The sequence below is a fragment of the Protopterus annectens genome, chromosome 1.part1 (assembly GCF_019279795.1).
Source record: "Protopterus annectens isolate FY-2018-M chromosome 1.part1, PAN1.0, whole genome shotgun sequence".
In the NCBI taxonomy this organism is placed as follows: Eukaryota; Metazoa; Chordata; order Ceratodontiformes; family Protopteridae; genus Protopterus; species Protopterus annectens.
In genome coordinates, this window is record NC_056726.1 from 1,330,740,069 (window position 1) to 1,330,758,959 (window position 18,891).

General features: G+C 45.1%; 1 protein-coding gene across 1 annotated transcript in view; it reads right to left on the reverse strand.

Moving 5' to 3' along the window:
• SMAD2 (SMAD family member 2) overlaps window positions 1–18,571 on the reverse strand; it is a 1,415,285-nt gene extending 1,396,714 nt beyond the window's left edge. Inside the window, exon 1 of the mRNA XM_044088986.1 lies at window positions 18,283–18,571. Within this exon, the coding sequence (XP_043944921.1) occupies window positions 18,283–18,515 (233 nt within the window). The 5' untranslated portion in view covers window positions 18,516–18,571. The remainder of the gene's footprint in view (window positions 1–18,282) is intronic.
• Between the last annotated feature and the right edge of the window lie 320 nt (window positions 18,572–18,891).

Here is an 18,891-nt window from a genome sequence, read left to right on the forward strand (position 1 = left end):
TGGAAGACCTGTGTTTGCTTGGCATGCTTGAGCCCACCACAGAAATTCCTTTTGAAGACATGGAATTAATGGTATTATTGTTTCCAAACTGTGGCTGTGTTGAGACAATAGGTTTTTCAGGTACCATTGAAGTTTCCTCATATGCAGCTTTGCACACGGGATTAGTAAGATGCAAGATGCCATGAATCCCAGAGCCTGCAGGATTTTCCTTGCAGTCAGCCTGGTGCAATTTGCTAGTGCTCTGAAGTATTGAGTTAGTTGCCCCTGCTTCTCTGGCGTGAGGTAGGCCATCTGGGTGTTTGTGTCCAAGTTGGCACCCAGGAAAATTATTTTCCGAGAGGGTATTAGCCTTGCTTTCTTTTTGTTGACTGTGTATCCCAGAGAGTTCAACAACAGTATTACATAAGCCAGATGTTTCAGAAGAATGTGCTTGCTGTCCGCTTGGATCAGGCAGTCGTCCAAATAGGGGTATATTTGTATCCCTTGAAGTCTGCAGTAGGCAATTACTGATGCCAGGCATTTCGTGAATACTCTGGGCGCAGTAGATAAGCCAAAGGACAATGCAGAGAATTGATAATGGGCTGAACCTGCAAGAAATCTGAGGTATCTTCTGCAATTTTGTCTGATTGGGACATGCAGGTATGCCTCCTTGAGGTCCAATGTTACCAGCCAAGACTCCTTTGCCCAGCATGGGAAGAAGCTGCTGTAGAGTGAGCATCTTGAATTTTGGTACGAGTAGAAATGTGTTTAGGATGGATAGGTCCAAAATAGGTCTCCAATCTTTTCCCTTCCTTGGTACCAGGAATAGTCTGGAATAAAAATCTTGACCTTGTTCGTGCATAGGTACCTCTTGAATAGCTTTCATGTCTATGAGATCTGTAATTTGCCTTTGTGCCTCTGCCCTTTGATTGTGTGGTAGGTTTGGCATGCCTCTCATTTTTGGAAGGGTGTGAAAATGGAATCTGTAGCCTCTGTTTATAATGTCCAGGATCCATTTGTCTTTTGTGACAATATGCCAATTTTTTTGAAAATAATGCCAGTTTTCCTCCTACGGGTGCTGCCATTTGAGTCTTGCTTGGCATGCAAAGGGGAAAGTCATTGGGCTTGCTTTCTGAATGGCTGCGAGTTATCCTCACCACCTCCTCTGTGTAGGAGCTTGCCATTGTCTGCCTCTAAACGATCCTTGGGATTGTCCTCTGCCCCTCGGGCGCCTGTATCTACCTCTTTGGGGTCTGTCTGTGGCTGGAAAGGACCAATTTTTGGAAGGCCAATTTCTATTGAAACGTGGAGGTTGTACCTGTAGAAAATCTTTCACAGTTTGCATTGATTTAGCCTTTTCCTCCATTTTCCTTAATACCTCCTCAGCATTAGCACCAAATAATATATCCTTTTGTAGAGGGGCATCTAGTAATTTAGCTTTGACATGATCTGGCAAGGTTTGTTCCTTGAGCCAGGCATGTCTACGTATGACTGATCCTGTAACAGCAGCTCTACATGAGGCCTCTAGAGCATCAAAACCACATTGTAAGGTATGCTTACCCACTTGTTCTGCACTATGCATCAAATCTTGCAACTCCTTCAAGTTTCGTTGTTCAGGTTGAGACATTTTACTTTTCAATTGTGATGACAAAAACTGTTGGTATTTTAGCATATGGAACTGACAGTTTAAGGCCCTCATGGTTAAGGTAGCCAAGGTATATACCTTTTTTCCCCCACCTTTCTAAGGATCTGGAATCTCTCTCGGAAGATAATGGATTTTTAGCAGTGGAGGCCTTAATTCCCTTGGGGCCCTGTGAGATGGTTTCTGGGTCAGCAGCATGGCTTTTGAATACAAATTGGTGCGAGTCAGGAACCCTGTAGTACCTGTCAGGCTTGACTGGGGCTGGAGGTAGAGAATCCGGGTTAAGGCAGGCCTCCGAGTAAATATCATCTAGGATGTCCAAGACAGGAGGTATAGTCAGAGGCCTGTGCTGAGGTAGCAAGAGAAATTCCCTAAGCCTTTTCTTGGAATCTGAATAATCCTGGCCTTCCCAGTGGAAGTGTTCCCTTAAGGTATGCAAAGTTTCCCCAAATGAGTAATCCTCTGGGGGGGGGGGGGGGGGATACAGAGGGAATGGACTACTCTGCATCAGAGTCTTCAAAAGGGGAGTAAGAATGTTCCTGATCATCAGAGTGCTCTGAAATAATGGAGCCCTGATCAGACAAGGGGGATTCTTCCTCCACTCTGGGCCTTTTGTCTGGGGGGGTTGAGAACCCCTGATAAGAGTAATTAAATCCTCAGCCATTTTAAGCATCTGTTTTTTAGGCATGGGGCCTGGAGAAGGGCCCTGTGTAGCTTGTCTCTTAGAATGCATGGCTGCTTTAGACTTAGTGAAAGCCTTGATGGAAAAAAGAAGAGGAAGGTCTGAAGACACCTTGAGAGAAGGTAGACCTGTCCACATTTTGAGATTCAACGCCAAGAGTGGCTTCGGTATCTGTAGTTGGGGTGTGGGCAGAGGAGCCTGCGACCTCGGGCACAGGAGACACCGCCAATGAAGTGTCGTCGGTAGTCAGGGGCTGCGTAGGCGCCTCGCCGAGAACCGGCCCACGTGTAGTCAGCTTTGGCGTGGTGTCGGTAGAGGCCGCGGACCTAGTGTGTCGGTCCTTATCTTTGCGCTTTTTAGAGAAAACTGGAGTCGGAGTATCCGACGACATAATACAGTTAAATGTTTTGCCAAAATAATGCTGGGCGAACTCCGCCCGACGCTTAATGGTGCGTTTGTTGAATGTAGCACAAAAGCGACAGACCGAGACGTCGTGGTCTGGGCCTAAACAAGGAATACAGAGGGAATGGAAATCCTTATGCGGTATTTGCTTCCCACATGAAATACAAGTATTAACTTTGTCTGACATCGGTCTGAGGCAAGAAAAGTTTCCCCAACGGGGTACTTAGCTTTCAAGAAGACTTCGGTTTCAAAATTTTCAGGAGCTGGCCGACCGGCACTTGCGAACTGCTTCTGCTTCGGGCACCGCACGGCAAGAAAGACTTAAGAAAATGGCTTCGGCTGGTTCCTTTATACCCCTGTCGCACTGACGTCAGGGAAGAAGAGACTACAACCGACACCGGACCTAGACTTTGGAATTCGGCCGACCGAGGACCCGCCTGACAGCAGGAGAACCCATCTGTTATGACTGCAGCTGTATGCACGATGAACATCCCTACAGTCATGACTGCAACAGTGAAACACGATGAACATCTTCTTACCCCATCTGTCTAAAGCTCTAGAATCCCTGCCCAAAGGGGTAGGGTTTTTGGCTGTAGTAGCCTTAATGCCTTTAGGTCCCTGGGAAATTATCTCTGGATCCGCAGTGGGATTCTTAAAGATATAGTACCTGTCAGGCTTTCTAGGAGCAGGTGGTAAAGTATCAGGAGTAAGACTGGATTCCATGAAGACATCATCTACAACATCCAGGACAGAGGGAATAGCTAGAGGCCTGTGCTGAGGCAAGTCTAAAAACTCCCAGAGTCTCTTTTTGGACTGAGGGCAACCCTGACATTCCCAGTGGAAATGCTCTAAGTATGCAAGGTTTCACAAAAATAAAAGTCCTCTGGAGAGGAGGCAGAGGGTATGGAATCCTCTGCATCTGAATCCTCGTAGGAAGATAAGGGTACATATCCTGGTAATCAGAGGGATCAGAGTCATCGAACTCGTGGTCTGTAGAATCAGAAGGAAAATCAATTCTTTGTCTTTTAGAGAGGGGAGGCTGGCTTTCCCTAATTAAAAGTTAAGGTCTTCAGCCATTCTAAGCATTTGTTTCTGTGGCAAGGGGGCTTGAGCATGCGCTTTGTTAGTCGGTTTTCTAGGCATATTGTTAATTCTGGGCCTGAGAAACTCAGTAGTTTGTCAAAAATGAAGCTGTTGGTTTAATGCGAACATCAGAAGGTCAGAATACACCCTCAGAAGCTGGTGCCTGCACAGCGGCTCCAGACCCATCCATGGTAGAGACATCCGCAGGTTCCACAGTCGAAAAAGCATCTCGCGGCATACCGGACTCCGAATGGGTCTCAGCAGAGGCCTCTGAATCTGCAGAAGCGGATATCCGGGGCTGTGAAAGCGCCTCACAGAGTACCGGCTGACTGGCGACTAGCTTAATGGAAGCGTCAGCAGTTTTGGACCTATGTGGTCTGTCACTGTCTTTATCTTTAACGTTTTTTTTGGAAGATTGGCAGTCAGATGGTTTATCAAAGCCATTTCGGAATACGGAGAATGAGCGAGAAAGAATTTAGCGACTAAGATAGCCTGACGAATAGTTCGAGTGTTAAATAAGGCACAAAACCTACAGCGAGGAACGTCGTGGTTTGGGCCTAGACAGATGAAGCATTAAGAATGAAAATCTGTGCGAGGCATTTGCTTTCCACAGGCGAAACAATTAACTTTCTGACATCGGTTAGAGCAAGAAAAAAGGATCCAAAACGGGGTACTTAGCTTTAGAAGACTTCAGGTCTGAAACTCAAAAAACAAAAATTTCAGGTAGCGGCCCACCGGCACTTGCAAACTGCTTCTGCTTCGGGCTCCCATGCGGCAAGAAAAGCTGATGTAATGGCATCGGTTGCATGTTTTATACCCCTGATGACCTGAAGTCATGGAAGAGTCGACAGCATCCGATGTGGAAATCCCAAGACTCTGGTATTCAGGCTGACTGAGGGCTGCCTGCAGGCAGATAAACCCAAGTGTGACGACTGCAACAGTGAAACACTAAGAACATCGATACAGGGAACGAGAGAGCAACAGACATAAGTGAAACATCGAGAGACAGCAAGCGAGCCATTGAGCGAGAAAGACATGTCGGGTGAATCACACGGACGGAGAGATTCAGAGACACATCTATCGAGAGATGGGAGAGCACGAGCAAGCGAGAGATGAGAGAGCTCAAGTAACCGAGATGGAGTGAGTGAGAATCAGCGAGAGAGAGATTGGGCGAGAGACTGAGGGCACCAAAGCAAGAGAGGAGAGTGTATGACAAACCGAGCGAGGAAGAGAGGAGACAGCACGAGACACATCGAGCGTGCAAAGCAGACACACTGAGCATACATGACAGTGAGCGACATCAACAGAACAGAAGCAAGAGAGATGACCGAGTGAGCCACTGACAGACATCAAGCGAGAGAGACTTTGACAGAGAGAGGGGGGCAGACAGAATGACACTGAGCATGAGACATTGAGACAGCATGCACAAGAGAGACAGCACAAGCAACAGAGACATCTAATGAGAGAGACCCTGAGTGTGCGAGTGCATATATTTGTTGGGGGGGAAGCAATGAGACACTAAGCAGCCTGCATTTTAATGTCCTTTGGATGGAAACAGATCTTCAGCTCATCATCTGAACAATGACAAACAGCTGCCTTGAAACCTGTGCCAACAGCATAAGCATATCTGATATATGGGTTTAACAATTCATAACCTTGAAAGTGAGGTTTATCAAGTTGTAGACCTCCTTCCCAAAGCATTTCAAGACCCTACCTCTCCCAGTCACAGGAAAGAGTACGGCCTGCGGGTGTAAGCGTCAGTGTCATCCTCAAACCCTAGATGCATTCAGACACCACAGGTGAAAATGCCACTATCTTTTTTAGACAGAAGCTTTAAACGATCCTGAACCTTACAAATCCATTCAGGCTTCCTAAAGACAGGTTGATGGAAGTTTGACTCAATGACTGGAGGCACTGCCACTAATTTAGGAGTACCCAAACCTTAGAGGACTAGACATTATTTGAGTCTAAGAGATATCTTTATATTTTCATCAGAAATGGTGTTTCATTAAAGCAAGATCTTCCCGAACAAGAAGTTTTTGGGAAGGGAAGATGCAAAGGATCAGAAAACAGCAAGTGTTTGTCACAAGAGTCATACCTCAGGGAAAAGAAACTTCTTTATCCTCGAGGACGCAACACCTACTTTCAGGGTCACTCTTCTCACATATTACCTGCTGACCATCAGCCCTCTCACCTTATGGAGTTATACAGGCAGATGCTAGGGATTTTTTTTGTTCAGTCCCTAACCCGGCCACTGGTAACCGACGTAAGCACGTGCACCACAGCTAGGTGTTCTATGCCTTTATTATAGATACAAAAGGGCTACCATCATCAGCTTAGGTGGCTGAGCCAATGTCCTGCTGCCATTGTTTTAAAGTGGACATTTGTACAGAAGCAGTAAGACTGATCAGGACCACCATTTCCCTCTTGCCAACATGGGTGAGTGCTCAAGGCACTCTCCTCATCCTACTCTGTCCACTGCTTCTAATGCTTAAGCCACTAACTGAGACTGGATTGCTTAGATCAGTCAGAAATGCATCTCTCTAGGCAGTCAGATCCTTAGAGGAAGGCTCTCTCTCTCTCTTCTGGGGAGGTTGTTCCTGAAGTGAACCATGCTTTATCCTCATCTGTAATGTCAGAGAGAAGAGAAAAAAAAAAGTTGTGTACTTGCCATAACATTCCAGGTGTGTTGTCCATCTTAACCTTTATTCTCACTGATGGGTTCAGATCCAATGTGTCGGATCTCTCTCAGCCTTTCCAATAGCTCGAGGTCTTCAGGAAAGCTCATGGCCCTCCTTCCCTACCCATAATGCAGTTCCCCAACTTCCTCAGATCTTGTTTGCCCACCCAGAAAATAATCTACACAATAGCTATGGCCTTTTAGAGGTCAATGTCAGTCTCTCATGATATGGAGATCCATAAATCCAATGTCCACTCTGGGTTGCGAGAAAAATGGTAGAGATGGACAACATACAAGGAATGTTATGGTAAGTACATAACTTTGTGTTGTCAGTCTCGCCTTTATTCTCACTGATGGGACTGCTTCCCAAGCAAACTACTTTCTGGGCAGCTCATGGAAATATATTCCTCAGAACCATAGAACCAAATGCAGCCCTACTCCTGAAGGCCAAATCCATTATTTTAATGTGTACTTCTTGAACTAAATCATCTAGTAGGTCTACTGGGTAGGCTCGTTGAATGAACACAAGTCGTGATGTATTGCATTCGTGAAAGCAGTCTTCCATTTTAGAAACCATCCATGCCGCCCTAATTAACTGAGCTTTAACCACAGATTTCTTGAATGAGAGTTTCTTTTTAAACCCATTTTACGTAATAATCAACTTATTAGTTTAGCAACAGAGGAAGAACTTTCCCTTTCTCCTATGCGAGATAGAAATGAGAATAATGTGACACCTGATACTGTCAAATAACAGACTAGACAAAAGCTTTAATTACTTTTAGTGTGGATCATAAGTTCTTAACTTCCATATTTCAGAAAATACTGGACCATCTTGTTAGATTACTCATGTTAGACAACATGTAGGTGACAAACCAGTCATTGTATATAAAAAAGGCTTGAGCTTTAAAGACTTGTTAAAGAAAGGGCAAGCTATTGCTTATAATAAATGCAGAATGTTTAAATGTGGTGCATGTACATGGAGTAACAAAATAAGAGAAACAGAATTTCACTATAAGAAATTGTAAGTACGAGTTAAAAGGAAAGTACATTTGTAATTCTAAAGCAGTGGTCTACCTGGCACACTGCATTTTATATAGGAAAAAGAGAGAGCAAGAGTAGCCAAAGAATCTATGAGCATGAATATGCCATAAGAAAATTCAACTTAAATAATGCCTTACCTAAACATATTATGGAATTTCCAAGCCATAAGTTCTACTTTATCATTGACCATGTACTTATAAATGACAACCTTGGGGACTGCAATTAGAATTAAAGGAATTAAAATGGTAGCTTCAGCTGCAAGCAGACTCATGGCCAAGTATAAATGAACGTACCTCAATTTTTGCAGTGTTAAAATTAAAGGCTTTAGAAAGAAAGAAATTATAAAGATCGAATAGCAAGGTTTTTTTGTATAACTATACGAATAAATATTTAATAGATTTTAAACTACAAGGAATTTAAAGAAATATCTACTTATGTGCTGTATATGTATTTATAATTCAATTTTATTACGGTAGAGATGGTCTCTTATGTTCTTATAAATAGTGACAAATTTTCCACTGAAAATGTTTTTAAGGAAGTATCACTTTAAATAATTGTTTTAGCCAATGAAATGTTTTTAGATTCATTGATTCATAGATTAGTACTAGGCTAACTGCCCTTGTGAGCCACTTTAAGCCTAGCTAATTATCCCTTGTGGGACTCGAACCCTGCACTTTGTGTTTGTAAGGCAAACACCTTAACCATTAGACCACCCCTCCCAAGTGAACTGTGTGTGTTGTCTGAAAAGTTTAATATTGGATTAAACGAAAGCATTAACCATTTTTGGGTCGTATGAGTTTTTTTTTACAGCTTGGTGCACTGATTTGTATGCATTTATTTAACTGCTGACAGTCCGGTCTACAGTCTGTCGTTTTCATCAGTTTGTTGCTGGTGTTACAGCTTTCTTCAGAAATTAAGGATTACTGAGTAAAGAAACTCTATCCTTATGAAAAATTAGGTAATGGGGATTGGAAGACAAGGCCTGCAACTCCGAGACTCTTCAGGCTGAGAATCCCCACAAAGAGTGTTTCCAAAACAAACTTCAGCTCACATGTGGTTGAAGGTACAAAGGGGGAAGTACAGTTGTGTACACTTAAAATAAATGTAGATGTTAGAGTGTATTCACTATTGCAGTCATCACACTTGGGTTTATCTGCCTGCAGGCAGCCCTCAGTCTGCCAAAATACTAGAGTCTTGGGATTTCTGCGTCGGATGCTGTCACCTCTTCCATGACGTCAGGTCATCAGGGGTATAAAAACATGCAGCAGATGCCATTGAATCAGTTTTTCTTGCCCTCGAGGTCAGCAGCTTCCCAAAATAGGAAGCTATTACATGGTATGGAACACCTCCAGTAAAAAGTAAATACCCCTGCACAACAGATGGCCATAAAGAGGATAGGTAAAAAGGACAGAGAAAGCCAGAGGACTGGAAAGAGGGAAACCAGGACTGCAACAGTGAATACACTTGAACATCTACTTTTATGTTAAGTGTACACAACTGTACTATGTGCTTCGTGTTTCACTGTTGAAGTCAACACACTTGGATCGATTCCCAAAGCTGAGGAAGGGTGGACGCAGTCAAGAAGTGTTGGGAAGGCTTAGCAGGCCTTGTAAGACTGCTGTAGCAAATCCAGCTCAGAATTTAGAAAAAAATAGGTAAGTGGTAATGCTTGGTGAAGGTGTGTGAAGGTGTGTACAGAACTCCAGGTTGCAACTTCCAGGATGTCCTGGTGGGGACCCCCCTGAGAAATGCTGTAGAGAGTGAAGTAGCTCGAGTGGAATGAGTTCTGATCCCCAGAGGGGTAGGTTTTCCATGGTGCTTGTAGCAGAAATGGATGCAGTGTGCTATCTATTTGGAAATGATTTGCTTCGAAATGGCTTTGCCCTCTGCCCCTGTAGCAAAGCTGACTAGTAGCTAGTCAGATTTTCTGAAAGGCTTAGTCCTGTCAAAGTAGAACCTGAGCTGCCTGTGCACGTTCAAGGAGTGCAGGATCCTTTCCCCTCTATTCTGAGGATTAGGGAAAAAGGTTGGCAAATGGATGGATTGGTGTAAAGCCACACTGGATACCATCTTGGGCATAAAGGAAGGGTTAGTCCTGTGGGAAACCCTGTCAGCATGGAAAGCAATTAAGGGCTCCACCGCCATTAGTGCCTGTAACTCAGACATGCTTCTTACTGAACTAATAGCTAGAAGTAAGGCTTTTTTTTCCAAGAGAGCAATTTTAACTCTGCTGAAGCAGCAGGTTCAAAAGGTGAAGTGTGAGCTTTTCCAGTACAAAGTTAAGGTCCCTGATCGGGGTGGGAGCTCTCCTAGGGGGCCTTAAATTCTTAGCTCCTCTCAGGGACTGCTTGATGAGAGGGTGAGAAAAGAGAGAGGCGGCTCAGTATTATAATGACCTGAGATGGCAGAGGCATGAATCTTAATGGATGAGAAGGATGGGCCTCTGTGGAGCAGCTCTGCTAGGTAATCAAGGATTTGAGGCAAGTTGGGCACAGCTGTGTCCTTTCCTTGAGACTGACTCCAAGAACAATATCTTTTCCACTTTTCAGCATAGGATTTCCTAGTACTAGGCCTTCTGGCCTCAAGGGTGACGTCCAGCACCTGTTTGCTGAGGGATGCTGGTGGTGAACTCATGGGATAAGCCAGGCTGCAAGGTTTAGGGTTTGCAGCTGTGGATGAAAAATCTGTCCCTCCTACTGAGACAGCAGGGAAGGTGTCTGATATAGGTGCCAGGGTGGCACTGCTGTCAGACTGCGTAGGAGTGGGTACCAGTGCTGGCGTGGCCAGTCTAGTGCAATAAGAATTGCCCTTGGTTTGTCCTGTTTGATCTTGAGTAGTACTTTTGAGGGGCAGAGGAGGAAAGGCATACATTGAGAGGTTTTCCCATGTAAAGGATAGGGCGTCCACCTTCCAGGCTCTGTTGTGAGGGTTCCTGGTGCAGTATTTGTTCAATTGGTAGCTTTTGGGGGGGGGGCAAAAAGGTCCACCTCCGGAGTTCCCCACCTCTGGGTTAGAAGTTTGAATGAGTTGGGTTCCAGTTTCCACTCGTGAGAGTCCAGTAGATTTCTGTTTAAGTCATCTGCAGTGAATTTTGCTTGCCTGGCAAGAATTGGCTTGTAGGTGCACCTGGATGCTCGAGGGTGTGTTCCACAGAGCCATGGCTAACCTGCAGAGTGGGTAATAATGAGCCCTGCCCTGCTTGCTTATGTACCACATAATTGTGTTGTTGTCCCGTCTTTATCAGGAGCTGTCCTGGAAGGATAAGGTATCTGAAGATTGTCAGAGCATTCTGTACAACTAGCATCTCTCTGATTGATATGCAGCAGACTTTGTTCTGGGCTCCACTTGCCTGCCCCCCATGCATAGTTTTACGAGTCTGTTGTCAGGGTTTAGGCGGCGAGGGGTTGAGTGAAAGGAAGTCCCTTGCTCTGGTTGCATGCTTCTGCCCACCAAAGGAACTCTGCCCTTAGGCAAGGTATGATGGGAATCACCATTTCCAGGTCCTGAGAATGTTGACACCAGAGACTTAAGTACCACTGAAGTTTCCTCATATGCAGTCTTGCATATGGAATAAGCAGAATGCATGAGCCCATGAACCATAGGGCTTGCAGAATTTTCCTTGCCGATAGCTGGGTTTTGTTGGCCATTAGTTTGAAACAGCTTGTCAGATGGACCTGCTTTTCTGGAGTGAGGAATGCCATCTGGGAAGTTGTGTTCCAGCTTGCTCCCAGGAATACAATTTGTTGGCTGGGCACCAGTTGTGATTTCTTTTCATTGGTGATGTATCCCAGGGAAGATAGAAGTCTTCTTACAAATGCCAGGTGCTGAAGTAGCAATTCCTATCAGCCTGAATCAGGCAATTGTCCAAGTATGGGTAGATTTGAATAGTTCTCTGCCTGCAGTATGCAATAGCTGGAGCCAGGCATTTTGTGAATACTCTAGGCGCAGTAGATAAGCCAAAGGGAAGTGCAGAGAAAATACAGTTGTGTACACTTACCATAAATATAGATGTTGCTGCAGAGGTGGAGGTTGCTCTGGTGGAATGTGTCCTGACCCCTTTGGAGGTGAGGTTTCCCGTGCTGCTCGTAGCAGAAATGGATGCAGTGTGCTATCCATTTGGAAATGGTTTGTTTGGATATGGCCTTGCCCTCTGCTCCTGCAGCAAAGCTGACTAACAATTGATCAGTCTTTCTAAATGATTTACTCCTGTCTAGGCAGAATATGAGCTGTCTGTGCACATCTAGAGAGTGCAGAATCCTTTCCCCCTTGTTTTGTGGGTTAGGGGAAAAGGTGGGCAAATGGATGGATTAGTTGAGAGTCACACTGAACACCACGTTTGGCATGAAGGACTGGTTAGTCCTAAGGGAGACCCTGTCAGCAAGGAAAATGATGAAGGGCTCTGCAGCCATTAGTGCTTGTAGCTGGGATACTCTTCTAGCTGAAGTAATGACCAGAAGCAAGGCTGTCTTCCAAGTGAGGAACTTTTAACTCTGCTGACACTCCTGGTTAAAAAGGGGGCAGGGTGGGCTTTTCAAAAACAAAGTTAATGTCCCAAGCTGTGGTAGATGCTCTTATGGGTGGCCTCAATTTGTTACCCCTCTTAGGAACTGTTTGATGAGAGGGTGGGAGAAAAGAGGTGGCTCTGTGCTGAAATGAGTAGAGATGGCAGACCCCTGTGTAATAGGTCAGCCAGGTAATCCAGGATGAGAGGTAGGGAGGGCTGTGTAGTTCCGGCTCCCTTAGCCTGGATCTAGGTGCAAAACCTTTTCCACTTGTCAGCATAAGGCTTTCTAGTGCTAGGGTGTCTGGCCTCACGTATAACATCTAGAACTTGTTTGCTAGGATTGGCAGCTTGTGCAGTGGTCAGGGAATAAGCCAGGCTGCCAGATTGAGGGTCTGCAATTGGGGATGCATGAATTCTCTATTCCTCTGGGCCATGAGTTTTGGGATCTGAGGGAGATGCCATGGTGGCAGTGGTGACAGGCTGCGCAGCAGAGGGTACCAGTGCTGGCGTGGCCAGTCTGGGGCAATCAGGATTGTCCTTGATTTTTCCTTCCTTATTTTGAGCAGTACCATTGGAATGAGCAGTAGAGGGGGGGGAATGCATAGACAGAGAGGTTGACCCACTGGAAGGATACAGCATCCACTTTCCAGGCCTTGCTGTGAGGTTCCCTGGTGCAGAATTTACAGGTTGGAGTGGGAGCAAAGAGGTCGACCTTCGGGGTGCCACATTTCTGGGTTACAAGGTTGAAGGTTCTTTGGTCTAGCTGCCACTCGTGTGGGTCCAGAAGATTTCTGCTTAAGTTGTCTGCCAGAGAGTTTATAGAGCCTGGCAGGAATTGTGCTAACAGGTGTAGTTGCATGGCTGAGGCTGTGTATCAAAGGGTCATGGTGAGCCTGTACAAAAGGTAGAAGGGAGTCTCTCCCTGTTTGTTGATATACCACATCACAGTGGTGTTGTCTGTTTTGATCAGTAGAGGCCCCGGAGAGAGAAGGGATCTGAAGGCCGTCAGTTTGCTCAACAGCCAACATCTCTTTTTGGATGACGTGAAGATGCATTTGGTTTGGGCTCCATTAGCCCTGAATGCACCTGCCGCCCAGGTGTGCACCCCAGGCATAGTCTGATGTATCTGTGGTGAGTGTCTGGGTGGTGTGGGGCTGTGAGAAGGGTAGTCCCTTGATGTGGTAGCATGCTGCTGCCCACCAAAGAAAATCTTTCCTTAAACAAGGTATCATTGGTATAAAGGAGTTTCTAGGTCTTGGGAGTGTTGACACCACAGGCTTTTTAGGTACCCTTGTAGTTTCCTCATATGTAGTCTGTCATATGGAATGAGTAGATTACAAGAAGCTATCCCCAGAGCTTGCAGGATTTTCCTTGCGGATAACTGGGGTCTAGTGGCTAGTTGAGAGAAGTAGGTCGTCAGGTAGGTTTGTTTTTTCTGGAGTATGGAATGCCATATGTGATGCAGTGTCCAGGCTTGCTCCCAAGAATACAACCTTTTGCGTGGGTACTAGTTTGGATTTCTTTTCATTGATAGTAAACCTCAGGGAGGTAAGTAGGTCCTTTACAAAGGTCAGGTGCTTTAGAAGGTTTTCCTGACTGTTTGCCTGAATCAGGCAGTCTAAGTATGGGAAAATTTTAATATTTCTTTGTCTGCAAAAAGCAATGGCAGGAGCCAGGCATTTTGTGAAAACTCTGGGAGCAGTGGATAAGCCCAAGGGAAGCGCAGTGATCCTGCCCTCCTGCAAGATTCCCTGTTTGGGATGTGTAGGTAGGCCTCTTTTAGGTCTAGGGTTGCTAACCAAGCATCCTAGGAGCGCATAGGTAGAAGTTACTGGAGCGTGAGCATTTAGAATTTTGGTATCGCCAGGAAAAGCGTTTCAAATGGATAGATAGAGGATGGGACAGCAGGTGCCCTCTTTTCTGGGCACCAGGAAGATTCTGGAGTAGAAACCTTGGCCAACCTGTTCTGCATGAACATGCTCTATTGTCCTCATGGAGAGCAGGGAAAGGACTTGCTTTTTGGCCTCTGCCCACTGTTTTGGGGGAAGATCTGGGAACCCTTTTGGGATTGGTAGTGTGTGGAAATAAAATTTGTATCCCTGGGACACAAAGTTGAGGACTCAGCAGTCGTTGGTAATGGTGGTCCAGTTGCTTGCGTGGAAGGAGAGTTTTCCTCCTAGGGGCAAGAGCAGGTGGACAGAAGAAGGGGGTGGAAGTGTAAAGTTATTGTGAGTTCTTAACATGAGAGGGTGGCTTAGCACTCCCTGGTTTTAAGAGGAGGAACTCCATTGCTTAGATCTCTGCTGTCTGGGGGGGGGCCTGCTTTCCTGGGGTCTGGGCTGAGCTGAGCAGACCTGGAGGGGGTAGGAAAGGACCAGTGTTTGGAAGGGCAATGCCTACTGAATCTCGGTGGCTGAACCTGCAAGAAGTCTGTCTGCATAAATTTAGCTTTTTCTTCCATCTTTTTTAAGACCTCCTCTGCCTTGCTGCCAAATAAGTAGTCTTTGTGCAGTGGTGAGTCCAATAATTTGGATTTGACATGGTCAGGAAAGGGCTGTTCCTTTAGCCAAGCATGCCTTCTAATGACAGAACCAGTGACTGCTGCCCTGCAAGATGCTTCTAGGGTGTCAAAACCACATTGTAAGGTGTGCTTAGTTACTTGACTTGCAGAATGCATTAACTCTTGTAACTCTATTTCTGCACAAGCAGGAAAAGATATTTTTGACGAGTTCCTCGGTATATTGCTGATATTTCAGCATATGGAACTGACAATTTAGTGCTCTAACAGCAAGAGTAGCAGAGATGTATACTCTTTTACCCCATCTGTCTAATGCTTGGGAATGCCTATCTGAGGGGGTGGGATTCTTAGCAGAAGTTGCTTTAATTCCTTTAGGTCCCTTGAGAGATGACCTCGGGGGTCAGAAGTTGGATTTTTGAAAAGAAATTTGTGGGACTCTATAATACTTGTCTGGTTTCCTGGGAGCAGGAGGGAGGGTGTCAGGAGTTAAACTGGATTCCATAAAAACATCATCCACAACATCCAGGACAGGAGGAATGGCCAGAGGTATGTGCTGTGGAAGATCTAAGAATTCAGAGTCTCTTTTTTGACCGAGTGTAATCCAGACATTCCACTTGAAATGCTCCCTTAATGTAGGGTTTCCCCACAGGAAAAGTCTTCGCGTAGAGAGGCTGAAGGGATGGAGTCCTCTGCATCATAATCCTCATAAGCTGAGAGGGGTTGCATATCTTCATATTCAGATGCATCAGAGTCATCGGACTCCTGTTCAGATAAAACTACTGGGGACAAATCTCTTTTGGAAGGGGTAGCCTGGCTTCCCCTGATAAGCATTATAAGGTCTTCCGCCATTTTAAGCATCTGGGACTGAGGCAAAGAAGCAGGTACCTGAGATTGGGTAGTCGGTTTCTTGGGTGTGGTTCATACCCTGGGCCTTCGAAACTTAGTAGTTTTCGAAAGAACGGTAGATGCGAAGGAAGTCGTTGTTCTGTGTGAAGAATCAAAGTACTTCCTCAAAAGCCGGTGACTGTTCAGCAGCTCTGGACCCATCCAATGTAGAGACATCCGCAGGATCCTTAGTTGATGAAGAGTCTTGCGACATACCAGACTCCAAAAGGGTCTCAGTAGCACCCTGCAAATCCACAGAAGCAGGCTTCAGGGGCTGCGAAAGTGCCTCACTGTGGACCGGTGAACTGATGATTAGTTTAACGGAAGCGTCATCTGCAGTTATGGACCTGTGCGGTCTGTCTTTATCCTTGCGTTTTTTCAGTAGATCTGCTGTTGGATGGCTTACTGAAGCCATATCAGAATTAGAGGACTGAGACCGAAAATATCTAGCTACATTAAGAGCCCAATGACTTATAGTTCTGGCGTTGAACAAAACACAAAAGCAACAGCGGGGGATGTCGTGGTCTGGGCCTAAGCAAGTGATGCAGTAAGAAAGAAAATCTCGATGTGGCATTTGCTTTCCACAAGCGAGACAATTGTTAACTTTTTCTGACACTGGTTAGAGCAAGAAAAAAGGGTCCCCAATGGGGTACTTTGCTTTAGAAGACTTCAACTTTAATTCGGAAATGAAAAACTCAGGTAGCAGCCAACCAGCACTCGTGCAAACTGCTTCTGCTTCGGGCTCCTCAGCAAGAAAGACTGATGTAATGGCGTTGGCTGCATTAATTTATAACACTGACGACCTGACGTCAGTCTTGGGGTGACGGCAACCCACGCAGAAATACTACACCAATGGTATTCGGGCAGACTTGAGGGCTACCCTGGCAGGGATAACCCAAATGTGATGACTGCAACAGTGAAACATGAACATCTGCATTATGGGTAGAAAGCCTACGAGCTTTGCTGAAGACGTCGAGCTATTGGAAAGGCAAAGACTGATCTGACACTTCAGATCTGAACCCATCATTGAGAATAAAGGGAAGATTGCCATCAGTGAGAATAAAGGGAAGATTGACAACATGTTTCTGGAAATATTGAAGGAAAGCCCGGGGTGCTTTGAGCAGAGGGGATGCAACTTCCTGATCAAGGACTTGTGGCCTAGAGTCCAGCTCCTTAGCTACAGTTGGTCAGGCATGCCCACACGACAGCAGGAAATTGACAGCCATGCAGAACTGAACATAAAATGCAAATACTTGTGAAGTGACATCTGTACAAACTGTGGGAGTAACTGTTCAGCTCAGGAGGACATGCTCACAGTCAACAATACTGCAACCTCTTAAAGGACACCATCAGATGTCTGAGCTATAGCAGGTTTAAGCAACCAGTGCTCCACAAGCGCCTCCGTGAGGCAGATGCTCTCATGCCTAAAGGGACCAGACAAGACAATGGCATCTCCCCTGGTTCCTCACTTATTCTCCCCAAAAGGCTCAGCTCTCCCAGCATTTCTCATGGGAAACCTGACACGATGGGTCATCTGATCTGGCTGAAAAAGGGCTTCTTCAGATAAAGTTAAGCCACTTCCCTTTAGCTCATTCACCCTTTACTGAGCAGTGCAGAGTGATGCGCTCATCCAAAATAGACAGTGATTTCTACTTTTAGTCCTTAACACCACTCCGCATACCTAGGAAGACCTATGTTAGTCTTCAGTAAGAAACCCTCTCTCAAATCTCTACCTGAGTTAGTTTACTTTTTTGAGGTACTTTCTAGGGGTCCACATGCACTAAGTATCAGCAAGAGTATTTCAGTAATTTTTTCAAGAGCTGTAACCGCCTCAGGGCCTGCCTCACACCTTAAAAATCAGTTTTCCCCTAAAGTCTCCAATCTGTGCTGAAGACTGTACATCAATATCAAGCTACTGAGATGGGCAACCTGGCCAAAGCCATGTCACAACACACCTTCCCAGTCAGCCCCAGTAGAGCTGCTAATTGTACTGTGGCCACCCAAGTCATATACCTGGCTTTACCCTTCTAAGCCAACACAGCAGGTGTTTCTCTAAGCCAACAGAGTAGGCATTTCCCTTCTTTTTAAAAAGTTTCCCCATTAAATCTAGTATGGGCAAAGCAGCTATGCATCCCATGGATAGACTTTCAGCAAGGCAGGACCTCTGCAAAAATCTTCATATGGAATGCGACATACATGTGCACACTTTCCTTCCTTCTTGAACGGTAATACTGTGCTAAGATAGTTATGCCTACAAAGTGAATGAAAGCCCCCAGAAGTACACAACATTCTAATAAAACAGTAAGACCAAGAGAAAAATGGCAAAAACAAGTGTACCAAAGCTCTGAAGTGTATAGATGTACACAAGACTTTACTTGATATAAAAATACATTCAATCACCCTAAAACTGCACAACTACCACTAATCAAGGCAAAAAGATGCAGCAGAATGGCTATTCTTCACATCAAAAGCACAGTGATGCCCCTACGGTGTAATGGTCAGCCTTGTCAAGGACCATGGGTTTCACGGCTCTTGAAGACAGGCCAGTCTTTGGAAGTCTGCCACTGGAGAGGTTCAAAGTGTTACTACTATAACAAGTGACCCGAAGAACACCATTCAAAAACATTTTATGTGCAACTTCTTTACTCAAAGATTCTTCCACAAAAAAGAAAAGTCAAACAAAGAAGGCTCGAGACAGAAGTGCTTATTTTAAAAAAAAATTAGATGACCCAATATTTGATTTACAGACTCTTTAGCTTTCCATGCTACCACCAATTAAAAACTGGACACTACAGCTTCCTTCCTACGTCCAGCTTAAACTGCATATGTGCAGCTGAAAAGGCCACCCGTTCAAAGTACTGCTTACCTTGGTATGGTAACACATTTAGTATTACAGTTTTGAGTGGTAATTGCCTTCTCCAGTTCATCCAGCTGTCCAGTTTTTTTTAGTTTCTTTACTAAACTTTTCACTGCCTTTTCACACCATTTTTCTTCTTGTCCATTTTGCTCTCCTCCTCCGGCTCCTCCAGATCCACCAGCTGATTTCTTCCAATTCAAAAGCCTCTTCACAACTGGTGGAGTGAATGGCAAGATGGACATGCTCCTTATTAAAAGGAAATGTCAGCTTCTGAAATGACTGCTTACTTCTTAGTCAACCTAAAAAAAAAAAAACAAAGTCAAGCAGATGCGAAAAGAAAGGTTACAGCTGGTAACTAAATTTGCACCTAATGTCAAATAGACTGCCATGGTTAGATAATTCTACTAGACAAGTACAGTCATCTTTCCACTTACCATGACTGTAGATGTGGGAGTAGATCAATGCTGCAGTACAAATTCCTAGGTCTTTCTGCTGTGCAAAAGCCTAACAGCAAAGTCTTTCACCATCACCAGCTAGTGGACATCTAGTACAGACAAATGTCTGGAGGGTGGGGTATGAAAAGTGCATCAGCCAGCACCATCAGGTTTATCCAGAATG